At 37.4% G+C, this 14,301-nt stretch overlaps 1 protein-coding gene and 1 pseudogene across 1 annotated transcript in view; both read left to right on the forward strand.

The window, feature by feature from the left end:
• The window catches only part of NCOA7 (nuclear receptor coactivator 7), a 125,851-nt gene that overhangs the window by 18,167 nt on the left and 93,383 nt on the right, over window positions 1-14,301 (forward strand). Inside the window, exon 2 of the mRNA XM_006926146.3 lies at window positions 2,815-2,925. Within this exon, the coding sequence (XP_006926208.1) occupies window positions 2,876-2,925 (50 nt within the window). The 5' untranslated portion in view covers window positions 2,815-2,875. The remainder of the gene's footprint in view (window positions 1-2,814; window positions 2,926-14,301) is intronic.
• On the forward strand, window positions 12,743-12,861 carry LOC112474392 (annotated as a pseudogene).

Genomic DNA, 14,301 nt, shown 5'->3' on the forward strand with positions numbered 1-14,301 from the left:
CAGAGTTATTAAGCTTAAGGAAAGAGTAAAGATTAAGTTACAGAGTTGGGTAATTCATTAAGGCATGGCTTTCACTCTCAGTACTCCACTGATGAGGTCCTGTTGGAGGTCTCGATGACCTACTCCTTCAATGGCCAGATACATTTTCTTAACCTGCAGAATCCATGCTGAGGAATTGGATGCTGTTGATTACAGACTACTTTTCTAGCTCATATCCAAAGGCTTTCTGGCCCCATGGTTATTGAAAGGCACTGAAGTGTACACCAAACTGGATTTGTGCCGGTCCAACAGCTGCTGTTAAACTAGGAAACTAGTATCTCTCAGCCTCATTTTCATGGAAATAAGGATACCTACTTCATAATGTGATTGCAAGGATTAAAAGAGATGACATGTAGATAATATGTTGTCATAAATAACTTATGGTAGGCAGGCATTATGGTTTGGTTTGCTTTTCTTACCTGATAGCTACTCTGTCCTTGCCTGAATGTGTCTTGCCCTTTTCATATCCATACCTGTGCTCAGGTGTTCCCTCTTTCTGGAATGCTGTCTCTCCTGTTTATACCTATCGAAATCCTCACTGCGCTAAAAAATTGACTTTAACATTTCAATCAGAATTGAACTTTGTGCCTTTTGGATTCTCAGTATTATTCTTTGGGATAGCTACAAGTTACTAATCCTTCATTTTAGTTATTTGTGCACATCTTATTTTTCCTACTGGTTGGTAAACTCCTTGAAGGTGGAGCCCATGTCAGACACATGGAGATAAAACAGTAAGAGGTGAGACTGTGTTTCCATACAGGGCCTTCTGCATAGTTATGGTTCCAGGGTGCTTTCATCGTTGTATTTTTTCCCCCTTAACTATAACCATATGCTGATAATTTCTAAATATTTTTCTCTAGCCCTAACTCTACTCCTGTGCTTCAGGCTTAATCACATGTCCGGTGAGTGTGTCCAGCTCACTATCTCATGGGCACCTCAAAGACAACATGTCTACAATTTATCTTTTATCTGTTTCTGCTCCCCCACCTCACACACGATCTGACCCCTTCATATGATCTTCAAAATAGATCATATCGTATTTATGGTATCACAGTCTTCCCAGTCCCTGAAGCAGAAACTCGGGTGTTTGTCATTTCTTCCTGACTCCTAAATATTTCATTCCCCCTCTTTCTGTGTTAAAAAGCTAGTGTGGGCCCTTCTCTCTCAAGTGGTTTTACTTTAGTTTCTTTCTAATAGATCTATTTCATCCTGTGCTCAGTGCTCTCAGTTCATCCTCTACACTCTGTGCATATCACAACTCCCTCAAATGAAACCGTTTGATGGCTTCCTTTCATATACATAAGGGATGAGAAAAGTGGTTTTATCTCGTGAACCAGCTCTGGTCAATTTGGTAATGTCTGCTGTAAGTACTGCTGTTGGGTTCAGTATGATTGCTTAGTAATGTCTGCAGTGAAGTGGGGTGGGGAGCAGCCCATAATGCTGAGCTAGGATTAAGTTCAAGCACTTTTGCGTGACATAGAAGGTCTTCCATGACCTTATATTACCTAAAGTATTATACAGACTACCCATGTCTTCATCCTCAGCTCTGTTTCCCTGCTTCACATTGAATTTTGGCATATCAAGGAAATGCTGTGTCTTCTTGCTTTTGTTCAAGCTGGGCCTGCTTCTCTGTACTTTTTAACTAGGAAACCCATACTCATCTTGCAGATCTTGGTGTGAATGAGGAGTGCGTAGGTGGGCTCTGCATAAAGTTGAGGGTTCTTCTTCTTCTAGGCTTTAGTGATACCTGTGCCTTTTCTATAGCAGTTCGTATCTCATTGATCTGAAATCCTATGTGTCTCCCTTGCAATGCACTAAATTTTATCAGGGCAAATATCATGTCTGAATTTGTCTCTGATACTTATCACAGTACCTTTCATATAATAGGTACTGTGAATTAAATTGTTTATTGAATTGAAATAAATTACTAAATAATTTTGATTGATGAACATTCTTTGCTTTTACTTTGATACCCCTTCAGGGTGAAAAGACAGATTTTAGGAAAAGTTAATGCTCTGCAGAAAATTTAGATTAGTGAATCAGGCAGTAAGTAGACATTGGGAATTTTTGAGCAGGGGTGTGGTGACGAAAGTGATATTTAAGGAAGATTGATCTGGAGACAGCCTTTTATTATAGGTTTAAGTCACTCCTGGGAAACAGGTGAAGGTAGCAGCGGTGCAGAGAGGGAGAGGCAGAGGCAAGCATAGAAAGCCATTCTGAAGCACAGCTTCCTTAGACTTTGTACTTTCATTTCCACATTTGCTCAAGTGGTAGGGACTCGTAGGCATGTTTCCGAAAATAAAATAGAACACTCATGTTTTTATTTTTAAAGAAAGGACAGTCTTGTAAAACACCTAAGTGATTCGTTTTTCATAATTAAGTATGAGACATATTATTAATTACCCGAAAAAGTGGTTACGAGTTGAAGTTTTTTTTTAAAAAAAATAATTAGCTTCTGCATAGCTAGCCTAAAATCTTCCGAAGTTAGTGGTTTTCATTCTAGCACATTTTGAAATAATGGTTAGTTATGAGGAAAATACTGCAGTTTCTTTCTCCAGCCTCCTTTGTGTTATAGTTTAACACCCCCACTCTAATTGTAGGTTTTCAGTCCCCCACGGGCATTTGTATTTCGTATATGACTCACATGACTGTATTTATTGGTTAAAGTTTATATTCCCTTTGTGGTTGGGCCATGTAGCTCCACTCTGCTTTATTCTTAATATTGGCCATTATAAGTATCTTAATTTATAGTCACTTTGTTATTTTTTATTACAGAGTTATGACTCACTGATTAAAAAGGACATTCCCAAATACTTTGCACTTTTGATTGCATATTATGGATACCAAGGAAGAGAAGAAGGAACGGAAACAAAGTTATTTTGCTCGGTAAGCATGTGCTTTGCAAAATTTTATCGGTACTTAAAAAAAAAAATGTTTGAGTGCACTCTGTCCTCAAGTTTTACTTGGCATTCTGTGTCTTGTGACTATTCATAAGCAGAGCAAGTAGCCAGTAGAAGTTAAATATACTTTGTTTCTTGCTCTGTAACTTAATTGGTTGAGCTATAACTAAAAAGCTATGACATATTTGAAACCTAATACCTTGTAAGGAATCTGTTACTAAAAAGTATTTTTGTAAATAGATGGAATGGATGAAATTCTCTCATTGATGTCCATGTCGTTTTTAAAGCTTACATGTATTGGTTGGTATCTGGATAGAAGTAATCTAGTGTATGATCGGTTACTATTTACAAATTTTAACCTCTACATGGCAGCCACTCACTAGTCATAATAAAATGAAATAATATGCTAAAACATTTATAAATCATTTATAAATTTTGATAGCTGGAATGTTTTCAAACCCAGAATGAGAACATAGCTTAAAATGATCATTAGGCCTCCTAAATTGAAATACTTCTTAAGGACTGATTCAGGCTCACTGCATTCCCAATCCCCAGTCTGTGCTCCATAAAGATACATTTCCTGTTTTCCAAATATAAGCCTTGGAAACTGACAACCAGAGTTTTTCGTTCATGTTTTTATCTAGAAATTAAGCGAAGTTTTAGATTGTTAATGGGAAAAGGAAGGAAATGAATATTTAAGGAACTCTGTTATGTGCCAAGTACTTACTGTTTTATTTATCTTCACAGTAAACTTATGTCATAGGTTTTTCCCATTTTACCAATGAAGTAAAGTGTTTTGTCCGTTTCATGCCATGGAAGAGTCAGTATTTAATAGAGGTCATCTCCAAAGGGCTGCTGCAATTAATAGCAGTAAATCATGAATGAGAGGTTTTGGAAAGCAAGAATTAAACTATGAATTGTAGTGAAATGTTTTTCACTATTAGGACTATAGAGAGTAAGAAGAAATCAGGCATCTAATGGGTGAAACATTAGAAAGATAGGACACTGGAATAAATAAAAACAATAGAGTGATTTTTCTACGTGTTTTATTTTGAGATAATTGTAGATTTACATGTAGTTATAAGAACTAATACAAAAAGATATCCTATACCCTTCATCTTGTTTCCCACAATGGAATACCTAACATAATTATCCTATAATATCACAACTAAAATTGACATCGATATAGTGCACCAACCTTATTCAGATTTCGCTAGGTTTACAAGCTCTCTTTTGTGTTTGTGTGTGTTTTTATGTGTCTTTAGGCCTATGCGGTTTTATCACATGTAGGTTTGTGTGGCCACCATCACAATCAAGATGCAGAACAAACCTGTGAAAAAGATCCCTTTTTGTAGTCATATTCACTTCCTTTCCTCTACCTTCCACTCCTGACAACCACTAATCTGTTCTCAATCTCTATAATTTGTCATTTCAAAAATATTGTATAAACGGAATCATACTCTGTAGAATCTTTTGAGATTAGATTTTTTTCACTTAGTGTGATTCCCTTGATGTCTCAGTCCACACAGACTGCTGTGACAAAATACAACAGACTGAGTGGCTTATAAACAAAAGAAGTTTATTTTTCACAGCTCTGGAGGCCGGATGTCTGAGATCAGGGTGCCAGCATGATCAGGTTCTGTGTCTGGTGAGAGCCCACTTCCGGTTCATATAAGGCACTCAGTCCTCTTGCTGTAACTGCAAGTGATTAAAGGGGCAAGGAGCTTTTTCAGGCCTCTTTTACAAGTATACGAATCTCATTCATGAGGGGCCTACCCTCATTACCTAATCACCTCCCAAAGGCTCCACCTCCTATTGGGCATTAAATTTCAACATACGAATTTGGTGGGGAACACATACATTCAGATAATAGCACTTGAGATCTGTCTAAGATGCTGTATATATTATTTGTTCTCTTTTATTGCTGAGTAGTATTCCATGGTCAGAATGTATTGCAATTTTTTAACTGTTCATCTGTTGAAGGACATTGGTTTTTTTCCATTTGGGGACTGTTAAAAATAAAGCTGCTAGGATCATTTGTGTACAAGTTTTTATGTGAATGTAAAACTTTAATTTCACCAGATAAATGCCCAAGAGTGAAATTGCTAGGTCTAGTGATAAGTGCATGTTTAACTTTGGAAGAAACTGCTGTATTCTTTTCCAGCGTGGCTGTACTGTTTCACATTTCACTCCATCAGCAATATATAAATGACTCAGTTTCTTCAAATCCTTGTCTGCATTTGGTATTGTCACTCTTTATTTTAGCCTTTCTGATAGATGTACAGTGATATCTCATTGTGGTTAAATTAGCATTTCTTTAATAAACTAAAGAACTTGAACATCTTTTCATGCGTTTATTAGCCATCTATCCATCTTCTTCAGTGCAATGTCTTTTCATGTCTTTTGCCTATATTGTAATTGGATTTTGTTGTTGTAGAGGTTTGAGAGTTTTTTATGCATTCTAGATACTAGTTCTTTCATATATGGTTTGCAGATATTTTCTCCCAGTCTAGCTTTTCCCCCTTCCTCTTAATAGTGTCTTTTTTTGCAGAGCAAGAGTTTTTAATTTGGATGTGATTCAATTTATTAGTTTTTCCTTTTATGGATTGTGTTTTTGATGTCAGATCTAATAACTCTTTGCCCAGCTCTCATCTGTCTTAAATATTTTCTTTTTTGTTCCCTAAAAGTCTTATAGTATTATTTTATATAAAATATTTTATATTTAACTTAAATATAAGTTAACTTTCATATAAGTTAACTTATATGAAAGTTAACTTTCATATAAGATGTGAGTTTAGGTCAGCGTTTTGTTTGTTTGTTTGTTTGGTGGTGTTTTGCGTTGGACGCTCTACATAGCAATTTCAAAAACTATCGTGCCTGCTCAGTCTGAATCCAAACTGATTCCAATAGTAAGAATTGACTGGTGGTTCATGAACAGTCTGCTCAAAGTTAACCACTTCTTGTTCCTAAGATGTAGAGTTAGGGGAGCCCCTTAAAGTGAGAATACAAGATGAAGCTGTTCTGAAAAAACAGTGTAGTTTTTTCAACTCAGAAATGTCAAAGTTAACTGTCATGCTTGCTTTGACCTCGTGTGAAAAGTATTCTAACAATTAAAAGAAAACCGTATCCTAAAATGAAGTGTGACCTTGGGAACATAGGGATAGCTGGAGAAGGACAAAAATCAGTGGTGCTATTAAAACAGTAGGTCAACATGATTGGTTACTAGGAAATGAGAGAGCTTGAGAGAGAGAGAGACGGTGGGGGTGGGGGGGGGAGGGAGAAAACAGACAAACCTGTAGTTTAGCGATTTTAATGCAGCAGCAGCCAAAAATGGTCAACCCCTACTCCTAATCCTTCATTATCAGAAAAGAGCAACAGTTATAAATCTTTTCAAATGCCTTCGGACTAAACTGTGGCATTCCATAAAGTGGAATTACTAACAGGACCTACTTGAAAGCCAGTTTCTGACAACATAGGGCTGATTTCTCTGGAGCAGTGTGAATGAGAGCAGTCCAGGCAAGATCTCCAGAGAAGAATGTAAAGTCAGGCAAAGGGTAAGACCAAACTGACGCAGTTACACCACTGTAAACAAACCTCTAGGGTCTCAGAGGAGAGCAAAAGGAAGACTTCTCCTGATTTCTGCCTGCTACCACAGTGTGTATCTGAAATCCTAAAAATTGCTTTTAAACTCTATTCACCCCTCCCCGCCACCCCCATCCCTTTTCCCTAAGAGTAGTTAAATAGCCTGTTTTCTTGGTGGGCTCCTCTACCACGTGGTTTCATAAACGTGGTGTGATTGTGTTTGGTAAATAGTCCCTTATTTGCCTCCTTTGTTGCTGTCTCTCTCTCTCATCAGAGAAAGGTAAGTTTAAAAGACTCTATTTTAAGAATTTTGCATTGAAATGAGCAATTTGAGGATTTTACCCAATACTTCCTTTTTCATAATTTATCTTGAAATTTGCTTTTGAAACTCTAAAAGGGTGAATTAGCTTCACTAATAGGTGGTTTTATTCTGAATAAGCTCTGAGTTTGAGGACCTCCTACTCCTAACCCTCCTGGTTCTCAGGACCTTCAGTGTTGTTTTATACCAGTTGCTTATTCCAGATGGAATAATTCGTGAGACCTTTTCCTGTGCTTTTGCAGAGAATATGTATATACACATTTAGTATATTACAAATGTGTGTATTAATTCCTTGATACTTGACAGGTTTTGAAACTAAATGAAAAATTGAATTATTATTAAAGCAAATTATACTCTCTGTACTACCCTGTGGAGTGATAGTTATTCATTATGGCCTTGTGCCCTCTTCCTTCCCCTTGCAATTAGAAGGCAGATATTTGTTCAGTAGTGCTACACAGGGCTCTCTTCCACACTCATTTTGACATTATTTGGCTTTTGTACAATTTAGAACCCATTTTGTGATTTTTCTGTAGATCTCTTTATGTCTTCATATGTGTGTTTGAAAATTCCTTGAGAACCTATTTTTCAGGACCCCGGGTTAATTTAGGATATCAAAAATATATTTTTAGTTAAACCAAAGTGGTATTTTGCAGGAGATCTACTTTCCCCCTCTAATAAGATTTGAGAGGGCCTGTGAATAGATAATGAGTGATAGAGACCCTTCAGTAGACCTTTCTTGGTTATACTTACTTGCTGGCTCCTCCCACTCTTTCTTGGTTATCATGAAAAGCAGAACTGCCACTGCCACCTGTTTCCTTCTCTTGCCCACCCCCTTCAGAGCCAGCAATACATAGCAGGGAGGGGATGATGCTTTTCTGTCCCCCTCACCTTCCACCCCTAAGGGTGCAGAGTATACCACACTTCTTAGCTCCCATCCCTGCTCCTTAGACACCTCTCACTTCTGTCTCCAGACTTTGCCCTGGCAATTTTTCAGCCTTGAACCTCTGACCCATCAGAAGAACACTAGTGTTTGAAAATAACTTCAGTGCATGATCTTGGCCAACTTTCTAAACTCCTTCACGCTACATTTCTTCGGTTGCTAAATGTGGCTAATAATAACCCGTTAACAAGAAGAATTTAAAGAATAAAGCTTTCCAACCCGAAACAGAAGCAGGAGCCCAGATGGGGCTCAGCAATGAGAACCAGAGCTGAACCAGATCTGGTCCCTTGTCCACGCTGATTGAGATTTGACTTCTTCATGATCTGGAGACTGATATTTGACCACTGGGATTTTTCTTTTTTTTAAATTAAGTATACTGTATAGTAAGCTGTGTAGCTGTCTTATTCAAACAAAACGAAACCAAGATGGCTGTGAACATTTAGGTAGCATACACAAAGTGCCGGTCACAGTGAGTACTTAATCACTCCTTTAAAAACAAATCATTACTGACATTAGCTTTGATGCCTACCTGCACCTTCATTTTCACCCCAAAAAATCCTCATCTTGATACCCCACTCCTCACACATGAGCTGCTCCTATTGTTCAGATCAGGGAGACTGGAGCAATTACAACAGTGCTGAGTGGAATCATAGTTTCCCAAAGGCACATTATTATGAGCACAGCTAGATTCTGGAATATCATGAAGTCAAATTATATAGTGCAAGAGCTTTCAGAAATCTAAGGCACCCTTTTATTTAACAGTTGGGCCTCAAGCCCATGAGGGGAAATTGTCAATGATGTGTTGGCCCCATAGCAGGGCACTATATATACTGCTAATCAGAGCCTCACCACTGGTGTTACTTGACACAGTCTCATGTCTCAGGTAGTCTTGCCAGAGATCGTGACCCCTCAGCCCTTGGGATGGCCAGAGACACAGGCTGGTCACCTTTAGCGATGAGCAGCATCTAACCTCAGGGAGCAGTATAAGTATTATCCTCTTCTGTATATGTTTTGATGTCATAAAGGTTGGGAGATCTGGTCTAAATTATCTTCATACCAAGCCTCTGATATATAAAATTTTCATCCCCAAATACAATTTGACTGCTGTGGAAATATCGGCTCAAAGGGGTTGAATAACTTCAATGAGCTTATACAGCAGGTAAGTAAGTGAGGCAGGATTTGAGCCCAGCTCTGTACTTCTCCATCAAGAGCTTATGCTCTGTGATGCTGCCCAGGGCTATGTGGCAACGTAGTGGCAGAACGGGCCTGTAAAACACAGGTTACCTGACTTGCTGCTACTCACAGTGTGGGTTAAATAGATTTCTGTGGGCAGTCTTGGCAGCCTAACATCAGTTTACACCCCTGGGAATTAATTTGCAGAAATGCATCCTGGATTTCAAAGACCTAACTTTTAAGTGACTTTTTCCAAAATAGCTTGTTTGTAACTTGAAGACATCCCATACTACATGTCTTGTCAACTTTACTCATTCATAACATGGTTAAGGTCAGAGTATTAACCAACCAAGACAGTAGGAAACGTGCAGTCTCTATACCCTGCTTGCCTAAGTCAGGGTTTTGCATGACAGTGATCCACTTTACTCTCTAGGATTGCATCTTGTCTAAAAAAAATAGTTGCCTCTAATATAAATGAATATACAAATACATTTGGACAACCTCAGCTTGCCCTCTTGCTTAGGTACAGAGTCCAAGTTTCAGTGGGAGGAGTCACCTGCATGGGTGTGGCTGGTTGACCTGTAGCACTGCTGAGGACACAGTGCATGGGCCCCTTCTCCAGCTCTGCAGAGGCAGCCTTTGACCCTAGGAAAGAGCTGAGCTGTCTCTGTGGTAGTCCTGTGCTAAGAATTAATAACACCACATGGTAGAGTGTTGTGATGTGAACTCTTGCCCTTCCTTTAATTAAGAGTCTGTAGATTGTTTTTTCCTGTTGGCCAAGGGCCATTAGAGAAGAACCTTAGTATATCCAAGATCTGAGGAGAAACATTCTTATTACCAGTTGTTGGATTCAGACATTCAGTCATATTGCAGGTTTTAACTGAGTTAATACTTGAAAAGCACATAGAACCTTTTGAAGTGCTTGGTAATTATTAACTCTATACCTTCTTAATATTTGGTTATTACTTTATCAGTTTCACTATGCCTACTAATTATAATAAAACTTGTTAATAGTATTTGTTAGTACTTTACAGAGTGCTTTCACATGCATTCTCTCACCTTATCCTTACCAATGATCCTATGAGTAGATATGAATGCAGGCGATGAATCTATAGTTCGGGAGGTTAAATAACGTGCCTCCAGTCACTTAGCCTTCAGATGGAGGGTTTGAGCCTTTAAATGGAGATTCTGCTTTGTTTGTATCTGATTATTTTCTTTATTCCATATTGTCTCAGTTTAAATTGCATTAAACATTAATTTTTACTTTGTTTGAGAGGGGAATTAGTAGGAAAAATTGAAAGTGGTTGTGGAAGTAGAGTGTTTTAGTTGACTTCACTGAACATCATATTTGATTTCAATTTCTAAGAACCATCCCAGAGAACTCTCGTTGCTGTTAGGAACATGCGCCTGTAGAGATCCACAGCACTGCCCAAGAATCTTTCGTGTGTGATCTTCATAGCTCTTATTTGTTTGCTTATGTGTATATAGTCAGTCTTTCCCCAAATGGGCCATCTGGAGGGTGAAGATTCTGCAATAGTTTAGGGCTCCTTCCTTGTTTCTTGTTAAATAGTGGTTGGTATATAAGAAGTGTTAAATACTTTTTGACTAACTACAGACTGAGAATATTTAAAATAGCTTCTTTAATGTAGAATATAAATGGTTCGTGAGTCTTAATTTTTATCAGTGCAAACTTCTCAGTATTCAGCAATTTTATTAATCTTAAAAAAAGATTAAGAATATTTTAAAACCATTTCCTGTGAAAAAGCTGCCTGTACATTATTTGAAAATTAATTACTAATTACCAGTTAAACTCTTGAATAAGCTGTAATGTTGTTAAGACTTATGTTTCCTATTTTCTTGATTGAGTTCAGATTAGGCAGCTCTGAAAGGAACATTTACATATTGTTTGACATTCATTTATGGGAAAACACATTCACAGCCAAGTTTGGTCTGATAATGTTTTCAGGAAATAATTAACTTTTTTCTACAGATTAAAAAAAAAGACTATGGAATAAATCCATGCCTATACGCTCACTTAGTATATGACAAAGGAGGTAAGAATATACAATGGAGTAAAGACAGTCTCTTCAATAAATGGTGTTGGGAAAATTGGACAAGTACATGCAAAAAAAAGAAACTGGCCCACCTTCTTACACCGTATACAAGAATGAATTCAAAATGGATTAAAGACTAAAATGTAAGACCTGAAACCATAAAACTTATAGAAGAAAATATAGGCAGTAAAATCTCTGATATTACTAACAGTAATTTCTTTTTGGATATATCTCCCTGGGCAAGAGTAACAATAGAAAAAATAAACAAATTTGACTACACCAAACTAAAAAGTTTTTGTGCAGCAAAAGAAACCATCAACAAAACAAAAACACAGCCGACTGAATGAGAGAAGATAATTTGCTTATGATACATCTGATAAGAGGTTAATCTCCAAAATATATAAAGAACTCATACAATTCAACAACAACAAAAACAAACAGTCTAATTAAAAAATGGGCAGAAGACCTGAACAGATACTTCTCCAAAGAGGAAATACAGATGGCTAATAGACATATGAAAAGATGCTCAAGGTCACTAATCATCAGAGAAATGCAAATTAAAACCGCAATGAAAGATCACCTGACACCTGTCAGAATGGCTATCGTCAATAAATCAAAAAACAAGTGTTGGCGAAGATGCGGAGAAAAGGGAACCCTCATACATTGTTGGTAGGATTGGTACAGCTGCTATGGAAAACCATCTGGAGGTTTCTCAAAAAATTAAAAATGGATATACCTTTTGACTCAGCAATTGCACTCTGGGTATTTATCCAAAGAAAACCAAAATAATAATTCATAAAGATCTATGTACCTCAATATTCATGGAAGCACAATTTACAATAGCTAAGATATGGAAGCAACCTAAATGCCCATCAAAAGACGATTGGATAAGGAAGTTATGGTTCATATAGACAATGGAATATTAGTCATTAAAAAAATGAAATCCTACCATTTGCAATGACATGGATGGACCTAGAGGTTATTATGCTGAGTGAAATAAGTCAGACAGAGAAAGATAAATACCATATGATTTCACTTACATGTGGAATCTAAGGAACTAAAAGAACAAACTAATCAAAATCAGACTCACAAATATAGTGGACAAATATAGGGGAAGGGGTGTTGGGGGACTGAGAATGGGGCAAAGTGTTAAAGAAGTACAAATTAGTAGTTGATAGATGGTCACTGAGATGGGGAGCGTGGCATAGGGAATACAGTTTGCATTAATATATTAGCTAGGTGGAAAACCAGGGGAGAGAAGGAGCAATTAGGAGAATCATTCTATAAACTATATAAATGTCTAACCAATGTAATCAGTCTAACCAATGTACCATAAACTTGAAACTAATTAAAGTACATAAATTTAAAGCTTATGGACACTCACACATTCATAGTTAGACTCATGCTTTTGCTTGATTTTTTTAATGAACAATTACTTGATTTAATTTCATGTAGAATTCTGCTTTTCAATCTATAGGTTACCATCCCATTGGAGTGTCATGAAATCGATTTAGTGGATAGGAACCAGCATTTTTTTTAATGGAATGAACAGAATAGATTTGTCTATACCTGTCTTTTCAGATTGTTGAGGGAACTGACTGAATTAAATATATAAAGTCTTTAAAATAGGCACTAGTGAAAAATAAGCACTAAGGAATTTTAATATAAAAGCACACTACCTCAATGAAGAACACAAGAATAAATGAGAAAAAGTAAGAAAAAATACATGGGCACAGTCAATGGCCATGCCACCCTGAACATGCCTGATCTCATCTGATCTCAGAAGCTAAGCAGAGTTGGGTCTGGTTAGTACTTGGATGGGAGACCACCTAGGAATGCCAGGTGCTGTAGGCATTAAAAAAGAAAAAAAAATAATACATGGGCACAAATTTTTAGGGAGTCTGTATATCCCTTGAAACATGTTCATAAACATGCTCTAGTCACAGCCTTCAGTGAAAGACTCAAGATTCCAAGACACAGAAAAGATCAAAGCACATGAGAAGTAAATAATTTAAACTGCCCTCCTCCTTTTTAAATGTTGTTACTTACGGTGAGAAAGACCAGCTCAACTGACACCTGAATTTGGACTTAAGCATGGTACTGTCAGCTTGAGATACCTTTGTCGCATGCATTTGAAACCTTTCCCTGTTGATGATGATACAGTGACTCTTCAGCCAGAGAAAATTCAGTTCTGAACCAGAAAATGCTTTGTGCTCACAGCTCTAGAAACTTAATAGCTCATGCTTATAGTCTAGCTGCTGGTGATTTTAGTAGAATTTTCCTCCCTCTCAAAAAAACTCATATCTGGAAATTCTAACAGTCTTCACTCCCTCTACCCTCATAAGTCAGATGCTAATTGCATATTCTCCCACTCATCTTCCCAGATTAGACTTCCTGAGCCACAGTTCAAATATGTCACTTCTGCATCCTAAACTCTTTTCTCAGACTTAAGGTTCTGCTTTATGGCTCATTCCTACCTTTCTGTCTTTGTCTCCTACTTTGATTTTCTTGCAAGCAAAATGTAAATGTCTTGCACTTTGCTTGCTCAGAACTTTGCTTTCATTATACAAAGAGTGGCTCTTCACTATCCTCTCCTTATATACTGTGATGTCAAACCCATCACTCTAGCAAACCCATTTTTAGTTGTGACACTGTTTCCTTAAGGTCTTTCCTATTTAATTTAATCCTTCACTTCCACCCTACCACCCAAACTAAATGTGCCCTCCCCTACCACTGGACTCAGGGCAGTGCTAGGCTTCCTTATGCCTTCCCTTGGGGCCCTTAAGTCAGTCTGTATTTGGATACTCCCAGTAACAACACTCATCTTCTCTGCATTATTTGATTGTTGTTATTTATTGTTAATTCTTTCTCATGTTTTTTAAATTAAGTTTATTGGGGTAACATTGGTTAATACAATTATATAATTTTCAGATGTACATTATCATTTGACATCTGTATATTCTATTGTGTATTTACCACCCAAAGTTCAGTTTCCTTCAGCTACCGTATATTTGATCCCCTTTACCCTCTTCACCCTCCCCCTACTCCCCTATATTTGACCCCCTTTATCCCATCTACCTCCCACCTCATCCCCCATCTCCTACCCTCTGGTAACCACTAGTCTATAGTCCAAGTCCATGAGTCTCTGTTTGTCCTGTTCTGTTCCTTTGTTGCTTTTACGTCTGTATCCCACATATAAGTGATATCATGTGATTTTCAACTTTTTCTGTCTGGCTTATTTCGCTTAGCATGATTATCTCGAGGTCCATCCAGTTTGTCGCAAATGGCAGTATT

Source organism: Pteropus alecto, unplaced genomic scaffold (assembly GCF_000325575.1).
Source record: "Pteropus alecto unplaced genomic scaffold, ASM32557v1 scaffold79, whole genome shotgun sequence".
In the NCBI taxonomy this organism is placed as follows: Eukaryota; Metazoa; Chordata; class Mammalia; order Chiroptera; family Pteropodidae; genus Pteropus; species Pteropus alecto.